General features: G+C 45.0%; 1 protein-coding gene across 8 annotated transcripts in view; it reads left to right on the plus strand.

Annotated features, from left to right (window-relative positions):
* The window catches only part of AFF3 (AF4/FMR2 family member 3), a 612,117-nt gene that overhangs the window by 128,628 nt on the left and 464,500 nt on the right, over positions 1–18,989 (plus strand). For 5 of the 8 annotated variants that reach the window (XM_043918593.1, XM_043918592.1, XM_043918594.1 and 2 more), the window contains exons 3-6: positions 7,202–7,276; positions 9,505–9,625; positions 10,679–10,988; positions 11,115–11,497. In XM_043918593.1, coding sequence (XP_043774528.1) covers positions 7,202–7,276; positions 9,505–9,625; positions 10,679–10,988; positions 11,115–11,497 — 889 coding nt within the window. The remainder of the gene's footprint in view (positions 1–7,201; positions 7,277–9,504; positions 9,626–10,678; positions 10,989–11,114; positions 11,498–18,989) is intronic. The other 3 variants (XM_043918598.1, XM_043918597.1, XM_043918599.1) reach the window with 1 other exon arrangement.

Here is an 18,989-nt window from a genome sequence, read left to right on the forward strand (position 1 = left end):
TGATGCATCAGTCATGGGAGGACCCCTTGGTTTTCTGACACTGTGTTATATGGATATTTAGAATCAATCATCTTTAGTGTCACTCGCACAGAATGAATTATAGAACCGTAGAGTTCAAATAATTCATAATTTTCAACATCTTCCTCTACATCAAGCATAATTGACTACAGAATTTTCACCCCAGCAAGATGGAGAAACATCCTCAGGAGTCTCTGTGTCAAGGTAGGGCCACAGACTAGCTGGCAGTCTGTATAGAGTGTGTATTAGCTGAGCATTTTTTGAATAAGAATTTATTTTAAAAACTTAAATTGTATTTAATGTCCAGAACTTATACAGAACTTAGAATTTAATAGTAATGGTTACTACTAAGAGTTATGTTTAAATTTCCTAAGCCCTTTTCGTTGAAGAAGGGTGTCTATTTGTAAAATGAGCATAAGAATCTTTATGGCACACAGATTTTATTTCATTTTATATTCATTATGATGTTGTGCTTTGCATAAACAGAGGATACATAACAGGTTTGTTGAGAGGGATAAAGAAGATAATAAATACAACTTTGTTTAGAAACTCTTGAACATGACAGTTGTCCAATATTGATATTATTATGCTTCTCATTATTATATTCTGTATCCTTAAAAATATTTTAGGATCCAGGAATTGAATGGATTTTTCATTCTGTTTGTTCAAATTGTGGAATGTGTACAGGTCAAATTTTGTTTTAAATTTGGGTATAGGTGCTTTACAACGTTGTACAACGAAGTGAATCAGCTATAAGTACACACATGTCCCCTTCTTCTTGTCTCCATCCTACGCTCCATCCCGCCCCTCTAGGTCATCACAGAGCCCCGAGCTGAGTTCCCTGTTATGCAGCAGCTTCCCGCGAGCTGTTTGTTTTACATACGGCAGTGCTCATATGTCAGCCCCAGTTTCCCTTTAATGCCGCCTGTCCACAGCGGGAGCACTATGTCGTCCTCCTAGCCCAGGGTTGGTTCTGGACCTCACACTGCAGCAGCCCACGCTAACGGCTGCTCATCTTCAGAGTATTCATGTCAGCATGCATGTGTGCTCAGTCGTGTCTGACCCTTTGTGACCTCCTGACCGCAGCCCGCCAGGCTCCTCTGTCCATGGGATTTTCTAGGCAAGAACACTGGAGCGGGTTGCCGTTTCCTCTTCCAGGGCCCATGTCCGCAGGTCAGTGCTTATCTCAATCCTGTTTCTGGGTGGATGCAGAGGTGAAGAGCTGGATTTAGGAAGAAGGTGAGCCATTCCTTAATGGTTGATGCTTAAGGTCCCAGAGCTTTCCTTGTCCGGGAGCCTGACCTGTTGAAAACATCAGGAAGTTAGATGAGGCACCCCAGTCATTCTTCTGCCCTTCACATGGGCACCCTGGCCCGTGAGCCTGAGTGGCCGCACAGGGGCTGTTTGGGAGAGCATCCTGGTTACAAGAGGCTGGAAGATAGAGCCCTCCCTGGGAGTGGCTTTAAAATCCCTTGGAGCTGAAGTTTAGCAACTGATGCTGTAAAGTGAAAATGAAATTTAACTGAGCATTTGGTGAAGGAAGAGTAATTTATGGGCTCTAACATGAGAAGCCCTGGGAGTAGGCATCCTTGCTCACCACGGACACCTGTGATGGATGCTGGCTCTATGCCTCGGGCTGCAGTGGACTCTTCGAAATGGCATAGTAGGGGCTTCGCAGGTGGCCCTCATTTGGTTAAGTTACGGCTTTTGTGAGGTTCTGCCGTGTCTTTATAGTCTACCAAGGAGAAGATGGTAAATCAGTGTAATTGCTTCATCCCAAGGCACTTTTATATTGTAAAGCAAAGAGGTCCTGTTAAGAAACTCAGATTAACTTGGGCTGTGGATACTATACGGAGAGCCTCTCGAAAGCTGCTTGTCATCCAGCCCGGTGGTTTATCACGGAACAATTCCATTAGAACCTGACACTTGCTCTCGTGGCACCAAGACTGAGGATCCCTCAGGAAAAGCGTTTAACCCTTGGCTATGCAAAGCTGTCATTTATCTGTCATCTCTCTGAACACTCACTGGAGCATGTTTACGAGAGAGATTTGGAGCAGTCGTCATTTCCACCAAGATTGAAATGGAGTCGGGATTCAGTAAATAGTTGGGAAACAGTCAGTGTCCAGGCCCATCCTGCAGCATTGACCTGGCCCTGCTGGCCCCGTTATAAAACGCACTCACTGTGGTGTTCTGTAATTCTCAAGGAGCTCGCTGTACAGAATTCATCAGCTGGAGTATTAGTTAATTGCTGGTGCTGACTCATTTGACTTGCTTATTCCAGTTCTATTTTATAGGATTTAGAAGAATTCTTATGGTTCATACATAACCACCAAGGGAGCTTAGCAGATCTTGGAAGAATGAACTGAAATTGTCACGATCTGAAAATGAACACCCTTCTGCCTGACATTTACTAACAAAAGATGGGGGCACCATTTGTCAAAGTCTGTCAGTGAGTAAGGTCCCTGGGGAGCCATGCAAGCTGAGTCGAAGAAGTCAGTCTCTGGTGCCAGACGGCCTGGCTTCAGACCCAGGCCTTGTTGCTCACCGGCTATGGGCATTGAGCCTCTCGTTTCTTCGTGGGTGGATGGAGAAGTCTCTTGGGATTCTAAAGACTATGAAATGAAATAATGCATGTGAAGTCCTTCCTACAGTGGCTGTGTAGAGTAATAAAGGGGAATTGGTATTAGCAAAATTTAATCTGGGCCTAATGGGTCTGAGATGATGGTACAGGTCATCCCAAAAGGCTAGTTTTTGTTGAAATATTTACTGGCTGAATTTTTCTGTGAGTGTCCGTTACTTTCTGACTCCCTTCAATTTTCTAGTTTCACAAAAGCTGTGGTGCAGGAGAGATTATGGCACAGACCAGCCCCAAATCTCTTCCCCTTCTCGTAGAACAGGCTGGCAGCCCTAAGGCAGAGATCTGTAAATTCTCTCAGAGTTCCAAGATTGAATTAAAATTGAGACAGCCTTTTTGGTCAGAGACACACAAGTAAGGTTGGGCTGACCTTTTCAAAATATCCATGGTGGAAATAATCGTGGGGTTGACGCTTATACTTACAGAGCTTATGGTGAGCCAGGCATAGAATTGTGGGGGGAAAGTAGGGTGAACAGGCATGGGAACTGGGATTCAGTGACTCAAAGTGAAAAGCCTAGTATTGGTGAGCAGGGTCATAGGAGTGTTCTTCAGGGTTTAAGGGTTCATAGTATGCACTGTTGACCAGTCCTCATTCCCCAGCAGGGCTTTAATCACTACCCCCACCTACTGCCACCATCACAGTCCCCACCACCATCATCACCATCACAGTCACTGCCATTGTAATCACCACGATCACCTCCATCACCTTTGCAGTCACCACCGTCATTGCCATCGCCATCACCACCGCCCTCGCCATCAGTCACCATCATCACCATCACCACCATCATGATCCTCACCATCAGAATCACCACCATCACTACCATCACATTCTTCAGCATCACTGTCATCACCATCATCATCTCCTCTGTCACCACCATTACCGTCACGGTCACTGTCATCACCATCACCACCATCACCATCATCACCAGTCACCATCCATACCATCACCACCATCGTGATCATCACCATCACCACCAGTCACCATCCATACCATCCCCACCATCACCACCATCCCAGTCGTCAGCACCACAATCACCATTTTCACAGTTATCACCGTTACAGTCACAACTGTCAGAGTCACCATCAACACCACCAGCACCACAGCAGCTACAATAACTCAGGGCCTTCCTGCACCCCGTTTGGGAGGATCCTTGCTTCCTTACCCATCTCTGTCTCCAGCCACATCTTTTCTGCCTGACTTGCCTCTATCACCTTCCCACTCCCTGACCACCTTTCTGCCCTTCAGTCCACCAGCTCTGACTGCGGACTAAGAAAGGATTTTGCAAGTAAACTTCAGCAACCTTGCTTTTCTCTGATTTAAGGAAGGGTTACTGATCTTTTAGTATTTGTTTTATAAATAACAAGAGCTGTTAATTAGACTCATTAAATTTAAAGCAATTGTTATAATTTTGGAGCTTGGTTTAGTCTCCTTAGTTACACACGGTTGCTGATGTTGCTGCTCTGAAGAGCAGGAGCGTGTCTGCGGAACATCCTTCCCCCTTCGCTTGGTGCTTCTTCTTCCTGTTGACTCTGTGCCTCCAGCCCACCCCCCGGGGGCGTGTTAGCCCTGTATTCCAGGGCTGTCCACATCCTCGGACAGATAAGACTGTCTCCTCTGTGGTCCAGCTGGTTGAGGGAGGCCCTGATGCAAACTGTAAAGAAAGGGCTAGTGAGTCTGGGTGCCCGTTCATTCTCCCCTGCATCCACCCTTCATTATTCACTCCCAACCAGGCCCGCTTTCAGGAAGAGATCAAATAAACTTATTTAGGGTGAGGTAGCTTAGCAGTGGAGCAAAGCCAATAAACGAAACTTTGAATGTGGAATTCCATCTGGTTAAAGATGGTGTGGTGAAGGCAAATGTCACCTCCTCCAAACACTGTCAAAGGCCCCTTTCTCATTTGTGGGTCTTCTACTTCCTGGTCCTCTTCCCTTCCCTCTCTTCCATATGCTCCTTTGAGACCCAGCTCGAAGGAGATCTCATACAGGAAGCGATCCTGACTCCTTCTCAAGTGCCCTGATCACAGGATGTCAATATCCTCTGCTAGAAGGGGTCCTCTAACTGCTGTCTGAAGGAGAAAATAGCCTCCCTTTGTCTCACTTGCCCTGCTTTGCTTCGCTGCTGCTTATGTGCCCAGCTGCTCCACCCTGGGCTTACGGACACCAGGGCTTAGGAAATGTGGCCACTTCTTGGTTCTTAGATAGGTCCTCTTCCATGGATGGACATGAAGAAAGTACTTTGGATGTAGGGTCTTCCACATGGTGTCTTCTTCATGACACTGTTTAGACAATCAAACTCTTATCCTAAGTTCCTCGATCTTTAAAAAAGTGAACCTAGGAATAACTTCCATCCCTGTCTTTCTCCAAGGGACATTGTAAGGATCAAAGGATATATATGTGAAATGCTTTGAGCTCAGTGGTGGGTAGAAGTCTGAGGTTCAAAGGTATTACTGCTGCTTAGTTCCATGCTGTCACCATGTAATGGAGGATGCATTAATTTTGGAAATGATAATGTCATATTGGTGCGTCTTTTCCTCCTTAAGCAGCACAATTGGCTTTGACCAGAGCCCTACAAAATCCTTTAATTTATAGATTAAAAACAAATATATGGGAAATTATCAGATATGTTTTTAACAGCATTTTTCATTGACTTTTTTTTTAATAAGTCTTTTAGAAGAAGTTGATTAAAAAGCTTCATTTTGTGGGAATGATATGCATTGGCAATAAGTAATAAATAGTATCATAGCAGTTGACTGCCTTTACTTTCATGCAAAATAAATAAATACATTTGGTGACATGCATTTGAGGAGTATGATTCCTGTGAATGTCAGGGAAACAAGAAACCGCCTTACAGATGATAGAGATTTTACCGTCTGCTGGTAACAAAGAGACGTGACACATATCATGAGGCTCTTACTGAGTTTCTGTATTGACACGCCAAGCATCGGAATTCCCTGTGACTGTCCCCAGGGAGGCTGACCTGGCTTTTGGCACGTGGGAGGAAGGCTCCTTTGCTTGAAAAGCAAATGGCCCGACCCTAGTGTTGCTGGATGGCAGAGTGGGGAAGAGGGCTGAATTTTCTTGGTGCGACATCAAGAGAAATGTGCTCTCTGGGGTTGTGAGAGCCTTCCCAGGCTTGCTTTAGAGGAATGGTGGAATCACCACTGGGCAGGTACTGTCTCAGTGTTGGTAGAAGAGAGAGAAGTGCAGACACTTAGGGAGAGGCTCCAGACTTTCTGTTCCCATGACCTCTGTCGGTGACGAGGGGGTTGTGGTTCCTGTTCAGGATAAGGGAGGAGGAGGTGGGTTCCTGGTAGGAGATGCTGAATGAGCAGTGAAAGCAGTGCTTCCCTCCCCAGGTGGAGAAGAGAAACCTGAGGGAAGGCAGCCAACAAGGATAGCCTCCCTGGTGAGGCTTCCATCGCCCTCCTCTCGGGGGAGGGGGAGGTGTCATCTTGGGTCACTCTCGTTTCATCTGATGGCGTGGAGGGTACGTCATGGTGTCCCACGAAAGGTGGCCAGTGTGTTTGTGTTAGTGGCTTATGTGGAGGAGGTCCTGAGGGCATTCAGTCCTCCTTGTAGGAAAGCCGAGGCTGGGCGTGCCTGCGGGACCTCGTTAGAGAACTACAGCCAGTGGCAGCCTGCATCTGCGAGCGCCTTTGGGTATCTTTACGCTTCCAGGTGTTTGAGAACAAGGCAGGTCTGCCTAAGGAGGAGTGCAGCGTCTTACCTCCCTCTTCTCCATATTTGGGAGTGACCCTTGAGCCCAGAAATGCAGCCAGTCGGATACCTGCTTCATCGATGTGGCTTGTATCCTAATGCCTTTTTGTTTTTTTTTAAATTAATTTATTTTGCTGCATCTTTAGTTTCGGCATGCAGACTCTTCATTGTGGCCTGTGGGATCTGGTTCCCTGACCAGGGATTGAACCTGGGCTCCCTGCATTGGGAGTGCAGAGTCTTAGCCACTGGACCACTAGAGAAGTTCCTTTAATGCCTTTTTCTTAAACGTCTAAGTCTCGCTGCAGAATAGGTATGGTTCATTTTTTTTTTTTAAGTATCTTTTTTTTTTTTTGCTAGCCAAACATCAAATCCCCCTTCTAGGATTTTTTTTTTAATATTTATTTATTTGGCTGCATCGGGTCTTTTGCAGCAGACGGAGTCGTCATTGCATTGTGTGCGATCTTTTATGTCAGTGTGTGGACCCTCTAATTGTGGCACATGGGCTTACTTGCTTTGTGGCATGTGGGATCTTAGTTCACCAACCAGGGATCAAATCCGAGTCCCCTGCATTGCAAGGCGGATTCTTAACCATTGGACCACCAGGGAAGTCCCTTGAAATGTAACTTCTGTATCGTCATTGCTACATTCTGCATTGTTCCTGACCTTTACCTTGCATCACAGGTCCTGTTTGGACTCCCCTTGGACCGTGATGTCCTGTGTCCTTTCCTCCAGCCTCTGGGGAAAAGCTGACAAAGGCATGCGCACTTAGGCACCGAGGGCTGATCAGGTGTAAAGTGTTTTCCCTCCTTGTGGTGTCTGCATTTCTTACAGGGGTGAAGACATCCTAAACCAGAGGAATGACTCTCTAGTTGTGGAGTTTCAGTCGTCAGCCAGCAGATGCAGGAGGTATCACACTGGGTATGGGGGCTTCGCAGAAGCCCGGGGAATCATCCTGAACAACCACCTGCCTGCTCTGTGTTACATCAGTCCACCTCATGCCTCCCACCAGTCTTGTGTGTTTGGTTAGCCTGAGTTGGCTGAAGACAGCAAGCATGTCTGTGGGAATCTCTGTGCATGGGGGGCACACAGTAGGTGCTTCACCCATGGATGTGTGCATGTGATGCAGGCTTGTGTTTCTGAATGCCAGTGCTGGTCCAGAAATGAGCCAGTTCATTGGAAACCTGCAATGCCTCTCTTGGCTCCAGCCCACTCACTTCATGCCCATCCATAGCATGCGTTGTGTGTCCTCAGAGCAGCCTCCATCAGAAATCCATGGTGTGTTCACAGAAGTCAGGCCCAGGTGTCTGCTCTCCCCTGTGAATCTGAAACCTGGTTGTGTGAATGAGTGTCATTCCCATCTCGTGCCTCCCTTATGCCCGTCACTGTCACCAAAGCCACCCTGAGGAGTCCCCGGTAACTATAGGGTTGGAGTGGTGAGCCTCACTGTGGGAAGACTAGGGTCCCAGCCTCCCTTACGTGAAGGTCACTTCTTGGACTCCCAAACCGAATAACTTTGGGTAATGTACTAAGGATGAATTAAAATGCTAATAGGCTACATGTTCTGGGTATTTTAACCTTCCCTGATCTGAAATTTAAATGAAATGCCTTAGGTGCTCTCTAAGTCTTGCCAGAAGCACATTGAACATCACCCCTTTGACAGCAAATTTAAAATACATCCTGGTCTCATGGGCAGAGCTGGGAGGATAAGCAATATTTATTTTATGATCGTTTTATTTGCATCCTTTACAGCAACATGACGTGCATGTGCTCTTCTACTCGAGATAGCAATTTAGCTAAAAAAATATCCCAAACCTCACTTATTTTTTTGCTTCTTTGAACCCTCGAATCCTCTCATTATAACAACATTTGATAGCAGTACATTGGATTCTGGGCACCCGAAGCTATTACAAAGCCCTTTTTGGAGATTTCCTTCATGTTTAACCCTTGTGACAGTACCATGAAGGTGCTGTTTCATAATGAGGGCTGCGGAGAGAGCGATGGCATGGCTTTTCCGTCATCACATCACTGGTTTACGGCAGGATCGCGGTCAGGAGGTGGCCATCCTGGCTTCCAACTCTAGCCTCTGTCTCCTAGACTGAGAGGGAGGTCTGAGCGAAATGACGACAAGGTCACTTAAATTAACTGCTGGAAATGCACACAGCACTCGTTTGGAGGACGTGGTAGTGCCTTACAGTGGGTAGTTCTGTTGTCTACATGGCGGCCAGATTTCTCTGTCTACTGAGCTGAAAAAACAAGTCTGTTTCCTTCCATCACTTAACGAGTCACTTCCTTATTATTAGTTGAATTAGCCCCTTTATTTTCCCCTCACTAAGAGGAAGAAACACTATTTTTTTTTCCTTAGTCCTTCTAGTTATCAGGTTTCTGGTCACTTCGTAATTACATCTTGAGGGAATAGATATTAATTTTCTTGCACAAAAAGCCCGGGTTCCTTGATGACACACCATGATTCAATTTCCGTCCTCTCTGTCATTGCCTGCATCCCTTCCTCTTTGCACATTTTTCATGGTGAGGAAGAGTGATCGTGTCAAATATATCAGAAGGAAGGATGGATTCGGGAGGGGTTTGACGACTTGACTGATTAGCAGAGATCAGAAGAAGGCTCATAACCGTGAAAACCACTGCAGCATGGAGTTTTAACAGCTCTTTGGGGATCTAGTTAATGAAAGAATCACTACAGAAACACAGCCATGGAAAAAAAAGGCGGAGGAGAAAGAAAAGAGCAGACACATTCCCATATAACATTCTGGGGCTATGTCATAAGAGGAAATACACTCGTAATTTCTATTTACACATTGCTGTAATTACCGTCTGCTTTAAGATTATTTTCAGTCTTTTCCTGTCAAAGTTGCATAGGTACTCCCTCTTTCACGTGTTAGGAGAGAGGTCTAGTACTGGTTGCAACTTGTCCTGAAGATTTTTCTTCCCTCCTGAAGAATGGAATTCTAAAACACCCTCACCACACTGCTTGACTAGGCTGGCTTTCATCTGGTCCATGTTCCCCTTCACCATCATCGTTTCCCGGTGAACCAGACCTCTGCACTCAGGTGAATGTTACATTGGTCATTACATTTAATTTGTGTGTGTGGTTATCCTCTTCTTTCTCCCTTACGCAGTGTCTACGAACCAGATAGAAACGTGTTACGGAGGAAAGAACGAGAAAGAAGAAACCAGGAAGCTCAGCAGGATGATGGCACATTTAATTCGAGTTACTCCCTCTTTAGTGAACCCTACAAGGTAGGTGGTTTCCACTTGTTCTTCTTCACCCCCTCTTTCCCCCTGCTTAACCCCATGGAATGGCAGTTTTGACTACAGGATCTGGCCAACCCAACTTGAGACATCTCAGCCCCTAAACATGCCCCCCCCCCAATTTTGGTGTCTCTTTCGTGTGTCCTTACTGTCTGGTCCCTCAGTGAAGTACAACTTTTGTTGAAGATGGACGTCTGCATGCTGTGGTTTTTATCCATAATTGACTTCATCTCTGCACTGACTTGCAAAGTCAGTGCTGTTTGTTATGTTTTCTAAACTGTTAGGAAGCAAGCACTAAACAGAGGTTGGGTTCCGTATTTGTCACACGCAGCTTGTACTAGGAGCAGGGTACTTGATATGGTTCATAAGAAAAGAACTGTTGGTTGTTTCTTATTTCTGCTGAAGGCCAGAAGTACAACCTTGCTTCCAAAATGAAATTCTCTTCCCAGATTTCACTCATATCTCAGGCTGCTTGGAAGTGAGCATAGTTCAGGCCGGGGGCTTAGGGCAGATTGAGCACCCTGGTGCCCCCTTAGTCTGCTGCCCAGGGACTGCTGGCGGGGTGACGGACATGGTGCTGTGCCCTCTGGCTCCTTCTGTCTGTCCCTCTGGGCTTCTGATGAGAATAATTCTATATTTAGACATCGGAAGTGAAACAAGAGCCAAATCTGGACTTTCAAGGAAAATTTACAGTGGAATGAAAAAAAGAAAGGAAAAGGAAATCCACTCCTAAGGAAAGCCTTAGTCCAGACTATTTGGTGACGTGGTGATAGTAAATTTCCTGGTTTCCTTGGCTGCGGCACAAGACCAAGGAGAGATGCTTCACTCGCGCGTGCTGAGGCCGGTAGCAGTGGTCCAGCTCTGGTGAGATGCAGAGAGTAGACAGATGTCTTCAGAAGCACCGAGTCTGATCCAGTCTTCCTGCTCTCGTTCTGAATGTGGCAGGTCTGTGTCTTTGAGTGATAAGGGCCTGTTCTTCCATCATCCCCCTGTGTTCCCGTGATCTCTAACAGAAGTGTGGGTGTTGTGTTCTCTCTCTAGACTAACAAGGGGGATGAGCTCTCCAACCGGCTCCAGAACACTTTAGGCAATTACGATGAAATGAAAGACTTTCTCACGGATCGATCAAACCAGAGTCATCTTGTGGGTGTTCCCAAACCTGGGGTTCCTCAGGCTCCCGTGACCAAGATTGATGAACATTTTGTGGCAGATTCAAGAACCCAGACTCAACCAGCATCCGTCTGCAGCACCACATCTGCCCCAGCAGCCATGCCCGGGCAGCAGAGTAAGCGGGGCACCGTGGGCTGGCAGAAGGCTGGGCACCCGCCGTCCGATGGCCAACAGAGAGCAAGTAAGCACGGACACAGGACGCTTGATCTGAACAGATCTGCTCACCCAGAAAATCGTAATAAAAACCCCAGCCCCAGTGTGTCAAGCCCCTCCTCCTCATCTTCCTCTTCTTCTTCTTCCAACTCAGCACAACAGGGCGCTCTCAGGACCTTGCTTGGCGATGGCGTTGGCAGACAGCAGCCGCGGACCAAACAGGTGTGCAATGTCGAGGTGGGTCTCCAGACCCAGGACAGGCCCCCCGCCATGGGAGCCAAGCATAGCGGCAGTGGCCACTGCGTGCAGAACTTTCCTCCCTCCCTGGCTTCGAAACCCAGCCTCGTCCAGCAGAAGCCTACTGCCTATGTGCGGCCCATGGACGGCCAGGATCAGGCGCCCGATGAGTCTCCGAAGCTGAAGTCGTCTACAGAGACTGGCGTTCATTGCTTGTACAGGGGTGTCCCGGCCGCCAAGTCAGAGTCAGCCAGAGCCAAGGCCAAGCTCTCCAAGTTCAGCATCCCCAAACAAGGAGAGGTGAGTCTTCTCAACGCCACGTACGCGCATCTGGGTCGTCCGAGGGCTGACCTGACAGCTCCGAGTTTCCCTCCCTGTTTCTTTATGTTGATGTGTGACTAATGTCACGTGGTGGAATTTATAGCCATCAATACAGAAGGGTATATGCAGCCATAATGACTCTTAAAATCTCAAGTTGATTATAATAAGAATATTTTTAAGTACCAGCCTATGCAGCTGTGGCGTGTCTGCTAGTTCAGGAAGGAATGCCTTGAAGTAATATAGTTCAAGGGATTTGTGTGTGTGTGTGTGTGTGTGAACAAGGCAGTGTTGTCAGAGGTTTTGTATACTGGAAAAAAGTATGTTAAAGCTTTTAGTATGTAAAGAGGCTCATTTGTATGTAAAAGAGTTCAGAAATTCAACATTTTTGACAGTTTTGAAAGGTTCCAGGAGAAACTTCACAAGGCAGGCCTCATCATGTTTTCTAAAGTAATTGTTAAGTGATTCAGTATTGAACATGGTGATTATTCAAATGTTTCAGGTGTCCTATCCGTATTATAGTATCTGAGATCTGGATTCACTGATGTTAAGTGAGAATTCTCCTTGTCCTGTGGAAGTGATCTTAGGTAATGTGAAGAGAGTGAAATCTTTTAGTTCGGGATCTTCTGGTTTGCATGTTGAGTTTACTCTGAAGTGCTTTTTTATTGCATGACAAAATATATAGGATGAATATATGGAATATTAGACTTTAAAAAAAGTAAATCCCAATCAGAGTTAGCAGAGAGGCTGCGGCTAGACACTTGAATAGTAAGTCTGGGTGGAAGATGAGGTTCTGTTTGAGAAGATCACGTCTCGTATTCTATTCCAAATAGATAACAGTTGCTAAGATCACATGAAGGAGAAATATGACTGTACATTTTTTGTTTGTTTTGCTGTGATCTAGTAACCAAGTGAAACAGATGATTTGACATTTTTCATCGTGGGTCGGACAAGACTGAGCCACTGTCATCTCTTTTGTGCATTTCTGATTTCTCATCTCAGAAAGCACCAGATAGCTACTTAGAGATCAGTGTATTCCCCTTAGAGAAGACACACTTATTACTCTGAGATGTTTACACAGGTTCTCATGAGGAAATTAAGTGACATGCATACCAATAACTTTTTGATTATTCATTTATGATGATCCCAAAAAGTGTTTATTAGGAATTAATGGAAGCAAAATGTAACTTCTGTAAGCATTTACATTTCTAAACGTCTATAGGAAACATACCTAGATACTTGCTGACAAAATTGAATTCATCCAGCTCTTTGATTTTTCTTATCCTCATCAAATAAATGGTCTGTACCAGCCAGTGAAGCCTGACTTATTTTTGAACAGAGGTGACCATAATCACCAGGAATCCCTTCATCATTTTAATTCCCAGTGATTTCTTGTTAAAATTATTTTTTTATGCACCAAAGAAACTTAAAATTTATTGGGTAACAATTTATTTACTTTGGAACCTAATGAGCTTGGTAAAGCTCTGGTGGAAAGTCTGTTTCTGACAACCAGGGCAGCCTTATGTGGACAACTCTCCAGTTTTCACTGGGCTTTTGGGTATGTCCTTGATCACGTGGATGCTTCCATGATGCCTATCTCAGATTCCAGATTGAGAATGACACCCTGTGTAAGTGTTGGTATTCACAGAAAGGGGGAAATGCTTGAGATAGAGATGCAGACCAAGAGAAATGAGAACTTTTATATAAGAAGTGTTTCATCTCCCCAATGTGGAATGACATTGAACTTTCTCCAGGGTATATTTCAAAGAGGTCAATCATGCATTGAGGAAAAGAGGTAAAGTTGTTTGCACAACAAAGTTAAAATTGATGGGGTGTTTTGTTTGTTTGGTGGGGGAGGGTATAGTCCTTATTTTAGCAAAAAGCTTTGCATATTAGGGACTCTGGTAATTTGGATCATGTAACTCTTGTGTGCTCAGTCAGTCTGCTGTTAAAACATGACTCTCCAATGGGCAGCAGGGTGGAACTTGTAAGTGAATGTTCCACTTCCTGTCCTTCAAGCTCAAAGGGTTTGGTGGTTGGTTTGTTTCTTTACAGTATCCCCAAGAGTTTAAAAAATACCCTTTGCAGACCTATCATTCAATATTTATAAGACATTTCTATAAAGGCACAGTCATAATAGAAACTGAAGAATTTTATCAACTAGTTGGATTTGAAGGTACTGCTTTAATTTTTTGGAAGGAATAAAACAGGGTAGCAAACCATTTAATAAATGTTAATGCCTTTGTATTTTTTTACACAGATACCAGCTCTATGGAAATGTCCTTTCAGTAGTACTGATGTTATTTTCACTGAGATAGAGCATATGTTTCTTAGGAAAATTGACACAGGAGATGACCTGAAGGGACCTTGCATTACTTGACTATACTTTTTCAAGATGTTAGCTACAGAACAAAACTTAAGACACTGTGAAGAATTTGGAGACTCAAAAGAAGTGTTGGGTAAAAATGACATGAAAACCAGGGAAGTGAAAATGTAACTATATATGTATGGTACTGGGAAGGGCCGTTCCTCGTAAGAAAAGCAAATCAATAGCTAGGTGGAATGTGATGTGAGAGATTAAAAAAAAAATGTTTTAAAACCTGATCTCTGCCTCCAAGAAAGGAAGGAGATTCCAGCACTTCACTTTTAATTTGCCATTTCTCTCACTTATAGTCCAAACTAAATTTAAAATTGGGCTTCTAGCCCTAGGAAAATTCCCTTAACTTCATAATCCTTAGAATAGAAAAAATTCTTTGTTGCTTTTGAAAATTGAGAATTTGAGACTCTCTCTTGTCTGATCTTACACTTGGTGAATTCTTCATTCTTTCCAACATGTGCACCCTATCTGCTGCCGTGGCGAATTATTTGTTACCATTCTTTCATCTTCAATAAGAGGTAATCAGTGCAGAGAAATTTCAGTGCAGTTTGATGTGGAAGTGAGAGAGCTCAGGGGACTGCCTTCACTGATACACCTGCCTCTCAGCTGGCTGTTCCCAGCTCAGTTTTGTGTTTAATGAAAAACAAATTTTTGTTGTTATAGCCAAGACTTTCACTCCGGATGCTCCCTCTCGTTAAGTGAGCCCTCCCCGGGGTGCCACTTGGAAGGGTGGCTCCTATAGGAGCCAGGGGCCTTGAGGAATGGCTGAGGCAGGAGTCCTGGAGTGTTCTAAGGCAGGCACGCTGAATCTTATTTCTGGTGGAAGTGAATTATTTTTTTGTCTCCTGCACACACATACACAATTAATATTTTGCCCTTAACATGGAGCATGTAATTCACTGTTAGCCTAGAGGGGGCAAATATAGGTTGTGAGACCTAACATTTATACTGTCTTAGAGGTCCTGTTTAGGAAAAAAAAGAATAGGAAAATATTTTACACTTGAAATATTTGCAAAAACACATTACTGGGGCTCCTCATGGGACCTTGGGAGGAACCTTGGCTCCAGAGCCCCTGAAGCTTATGCTTCATTAGTTTCACAATGCCTGTCTTTGGCTCATGGGCTAATAAGACACTGTTATTTGAAATAAGAGGTGAAATTATCTAATTTCAGATTGGAAAAGTGTGCTTCATTATTAGTCTCAAAGTTGGTAGAATTAAAAAATACATATTTTTATCCTAGGTGCTGTAGGCAAAACAAAAATTGGGCAGTGCTATAGAAAAGCCTAATATGTAGTGCAGTGGAGACAAAATATGAGCCTTAGTTTTTGAATCAGTTTGTTTGGCACGCTACAGCTTCAGCGGTGGCATTCTAAAACATTCACGTTTTAGTTTCTGTTTGCTATTAATTTAATAAATGGCAGTAACTTACACTGCTCTTGCAGAGGGCTTGAGTGGCTGGGAAAAGAACGCGTTTGCAAAGTCAGGAAACCCGTGACTGCCCCTCCCCGGGGAAAGAGACACCTATATTTGAATATCATTTAGTAGACTGTATGTTAGGAGTTTTCTTAGTGGTTGATAATTCATTTACAAGAACACACTGACCGTTTTTGGTTGATCAGATTTCTGTTTTTAAAAGAAGTCATTAAATCCCTTAAGATGTATTGATTAATCATAGCATTTTCATGACGGGCATTTTAAAATCACCATTTATACCACAAATAAGAGCAGAAAGATAAAGCACCTTGATTTCATAAAACAGCTTCCTAGAAAAGCAATTAACTGATTTTTTCTTTAAAGTTCACAAAAGATAAATGAGGTAGGCTTCCTATATCCTATCACTCTCGGTTACCTTTGTATGAAAATGGATTTCTTCCAAATGAAAGTCGGCACCAGCCTGTCGGAGGAAGAAGGCGTCTGCAAAGCAGTGTGTACATTACATATTCATACCAGGCTAAATTTCTTAATTACATTTGAGCTGCTTAATGTTTTCAAATCAAAGGATGCTCTCTGATTGCTCCCTGATGGAAAGAGGGTGTGTGGCCAGCCTGTGGTCCCACTCTGTTTTGGCCTCATCCTGCCTATCATGACAGCCTCCATCCTCCCCCAGTGTGGCTTAGCAACGGCATCGATGGTTACACTCTGCTTCTTCCTCTCCACAAGATATGCATCCTCTTTTCTCTTGGGAAGCCTCAAAGAACTGGTACTGCTTAGACTTAGAAGTGAAGACTCACAAATTTGATCTCAGATATGGTGGGACGAAAGCGCTTGTTTTCCATCTTCCAGGTGGGTCGTCCTGAAGGTCACAGCAAAGGCTGGCGAGTGGAAATGTTTCTGTAGTTTTCAGTACTCTTATGTTCAGCCAGCCTGTTTTGGTACTCTTACATTTACCCTAAAAGGTAAAGCACTCAGTCACTTTAAAATGACTTCAGTTGCTCTAATCTTATATTGAAAATGGTAGAGAAAGCATATTAAAATGTGACCTGTTGGGAGAAGGTAGGCATCTTTTCCCATCCCCCCTTCCCCTCTGGCTTCTCTAGATTCACATTATAGAGTTTTCTAGCCATGAGGTGGGAAGCTACTCCCAGTGATGGAGGCATTGCAGGCAAGACAGGGATAGAGGCGGGTGGCAAGCCACTTTATTTTCCCCATATATTTTCTCAGTTCTCATAAAGCTTCCCATCCCAGATATCATCTGGACAGATGATGGGTCTGTTTTCCCTTAAATGCAACCTTGTGGGGGTTACTCCAGACCTGGGACTGAGAGCCTGAAGCCTGGGAGTTGGGAGTCACTTGAAAAGATGCTGGGTGGTCCAGCATCTCCCCTGCCCTGCACAGTCCAGGGAGGAAAGCCTCTTCTTATGTGTTTCATCCTCTCTTGGGCAGAAATCACGTGCAGGCTTTCAGACACACCGGGCTGGCACGTGGCTCAGTGAGATGACCAGGTCTCTGGACACCCACAAGGACCAGGTTTCAATCCTGGCTCTGACACTTGTTAGCCATGTCACCAGGAGCCAGGGCTTTAACTTCCCCTTGGTTTCCATTCTTATGAAGTGGAGCGGATGATCATATCTGCTCAACAGAGTTACCAGAGGGTAGATGACATAAAGTCTGTAATGTGCCTAGCATGGTGATATCATGGTAAGCGTTCAAAAATTACTGGCTACGTTTTTCTTGTTTGAAATGCCCCTGAAACAACAAAAGCTAACAAAATATAAAAATGAGGGTGTTATTGAAAGTGGTTTTGCTTGTGTGTGAGTTGGAGGTGTAGTGGCCCCGTGACAAGAGGTGGGAGGAGAAAGAAAAATGAAATCCTGCAATTTCTTTTGTGTTTATTTGTTAAAAGTCACTGCAGTCGTGAAGACTGAGATTATCCTGGATTAATACAGCAAAAAAGCCTGAGTGACACAAGTCTCCCTTACTCAACGCTTAGCCCCGTCCTGAGAGTTCATTGCTGAGTCTGGCGTGGAATTTCTCGGTTTTTCCGAGCTATTATTATCTGCCGTGGACCACATCATTCTTGAGTTTTATTTCCAGTTCCATGAAATACAAAATCAACAAGACTGGAGCTGAGAAGAAACGTTAAAATGTTCAGGTGGCACATATTCAGAATGACTCATTGAAACAGATCTCTTTGAAGGCACAGAGTATTAAATAGCGTGTTTAATTGAGCTGAGCGGCAGCATCACTCACCCACGTGAGGGAGCTGCATTAGTGATACCTCTGTAGTGTGCACGCTGCTTACACACTCCATCCGGGGCTGCGCGGGGGACCGATGGCCTGCCGGCCACCCCTGGACACGGCGGTTTTCTGTTCTGACCCAGGTCAGGCTTCAGGACCAGCAGACACTTTCACAAATTGGTTAGCATAGATCAGCAGAAATGTATTGTCTCACAGTTCAGGAGACTGGAAGCCCGAAAGCAAGGTGTCAACAGAGTCGGTTTCCTTGGCGGGGTGTGAAGGGGGTGCTGCTGCGGGCTTCTTGCCTTGACTTGTAGGTGGCAGCATCTTCGTCATGTTCTCATGGTGTCTCTGCTCGCTCTCCCTGTGTCTGTCCCATTTTCCTCCTCTCGTAAGGCCATCAGTCACTTTGGCTTAGAGCCCGCCCAGATGGCCCCATTTTAACCCAGTTGCCTTTGCCAAGACCCTATTTCCATCTAAAATTTAAAACTGTGAGGATCACAGTTGAATGCGACAGTACCCATTGATAGCATTTTTATGACGGCTTGATAAGTTAGTGATGTAAGTGCTTAGAACAGGGGTGGGCACATGGTAAACACTCAAAATATCCACAGTAAAAAAACAGCTAAAGTTATTATTATACTTGTTCATAGTAGCTCTGGCTGCTCACATGTCCCTCCTGATGTGCTCACCCCTAGATGGTTTGAGAGCTCAGAATCTGGAAATTGAGATGAGGTGGATGAAGCTCACTAGAATTGGAGTGCCTTGTGAGGGCAAGGATTTCTGTTTTGTTTTGACTTCTGTGTTTATGGAAGCACCCCTGACAGAGCCTGGCTCAGTTAGATATTTGTTGAATCAGTTGATTAATGTAAGGACGTGGGTGAAGGAAGTCACTCCCTTCCAACCACTGACCTCCTCTCTTTGGGGCCCCAGTCATTTCTGCCGAGCCTTTTATGGGAAGAAAGGAGGCTGATGCTTCCAACAAGTAATTTATAGCCGCTGTGCCGAAGGGCAATGGGAACCATATTTACTGATGTATGTAAACACAGCCCAAGTGAAATAAAACACGGAGCTATATGCAGGCCTTTGGAAACAAAAGCCGAAGCAGGCCGGGCCTCTGCCGGGGGTGCCGTGTATGGGCTTGGCCTCTTTCTCACTATTCTCCTTTGTCTGATTTCCGTGAGCAGAAGTCCTGGCTGGGGGGCAGGGCGTGTGGTGGGCTGTGTTTGTGATTCCTCGTGTCTCCAGCCACGTGATGTGAGATGTGGGAACAAGCAGGGCGATGCGGGTGCTGGGGGCGCAGGGCAGCGCCCGCCTCTTCACACTTTCTGCCATGAGAATCAAGTGTTCATGTACTGGAAAGAGCCTAGGATACAGGGGTTCTTAGAGGCCCCCGCCAGTGAGCGCCGAGTCCCAGA

This window comes from Cervus elaphus, chromosome 11 (genome assembly GCF_910594005.1).
Source record: "Cervus elaphus chromosome 11, mCerEla1.1, whole genome shotgun sequence".
NCBI lineage: Eukaryota > Metazoa > Chordata > Mammalia > Artiodactyla > Cervidae > Cervus > Cervus elaphus.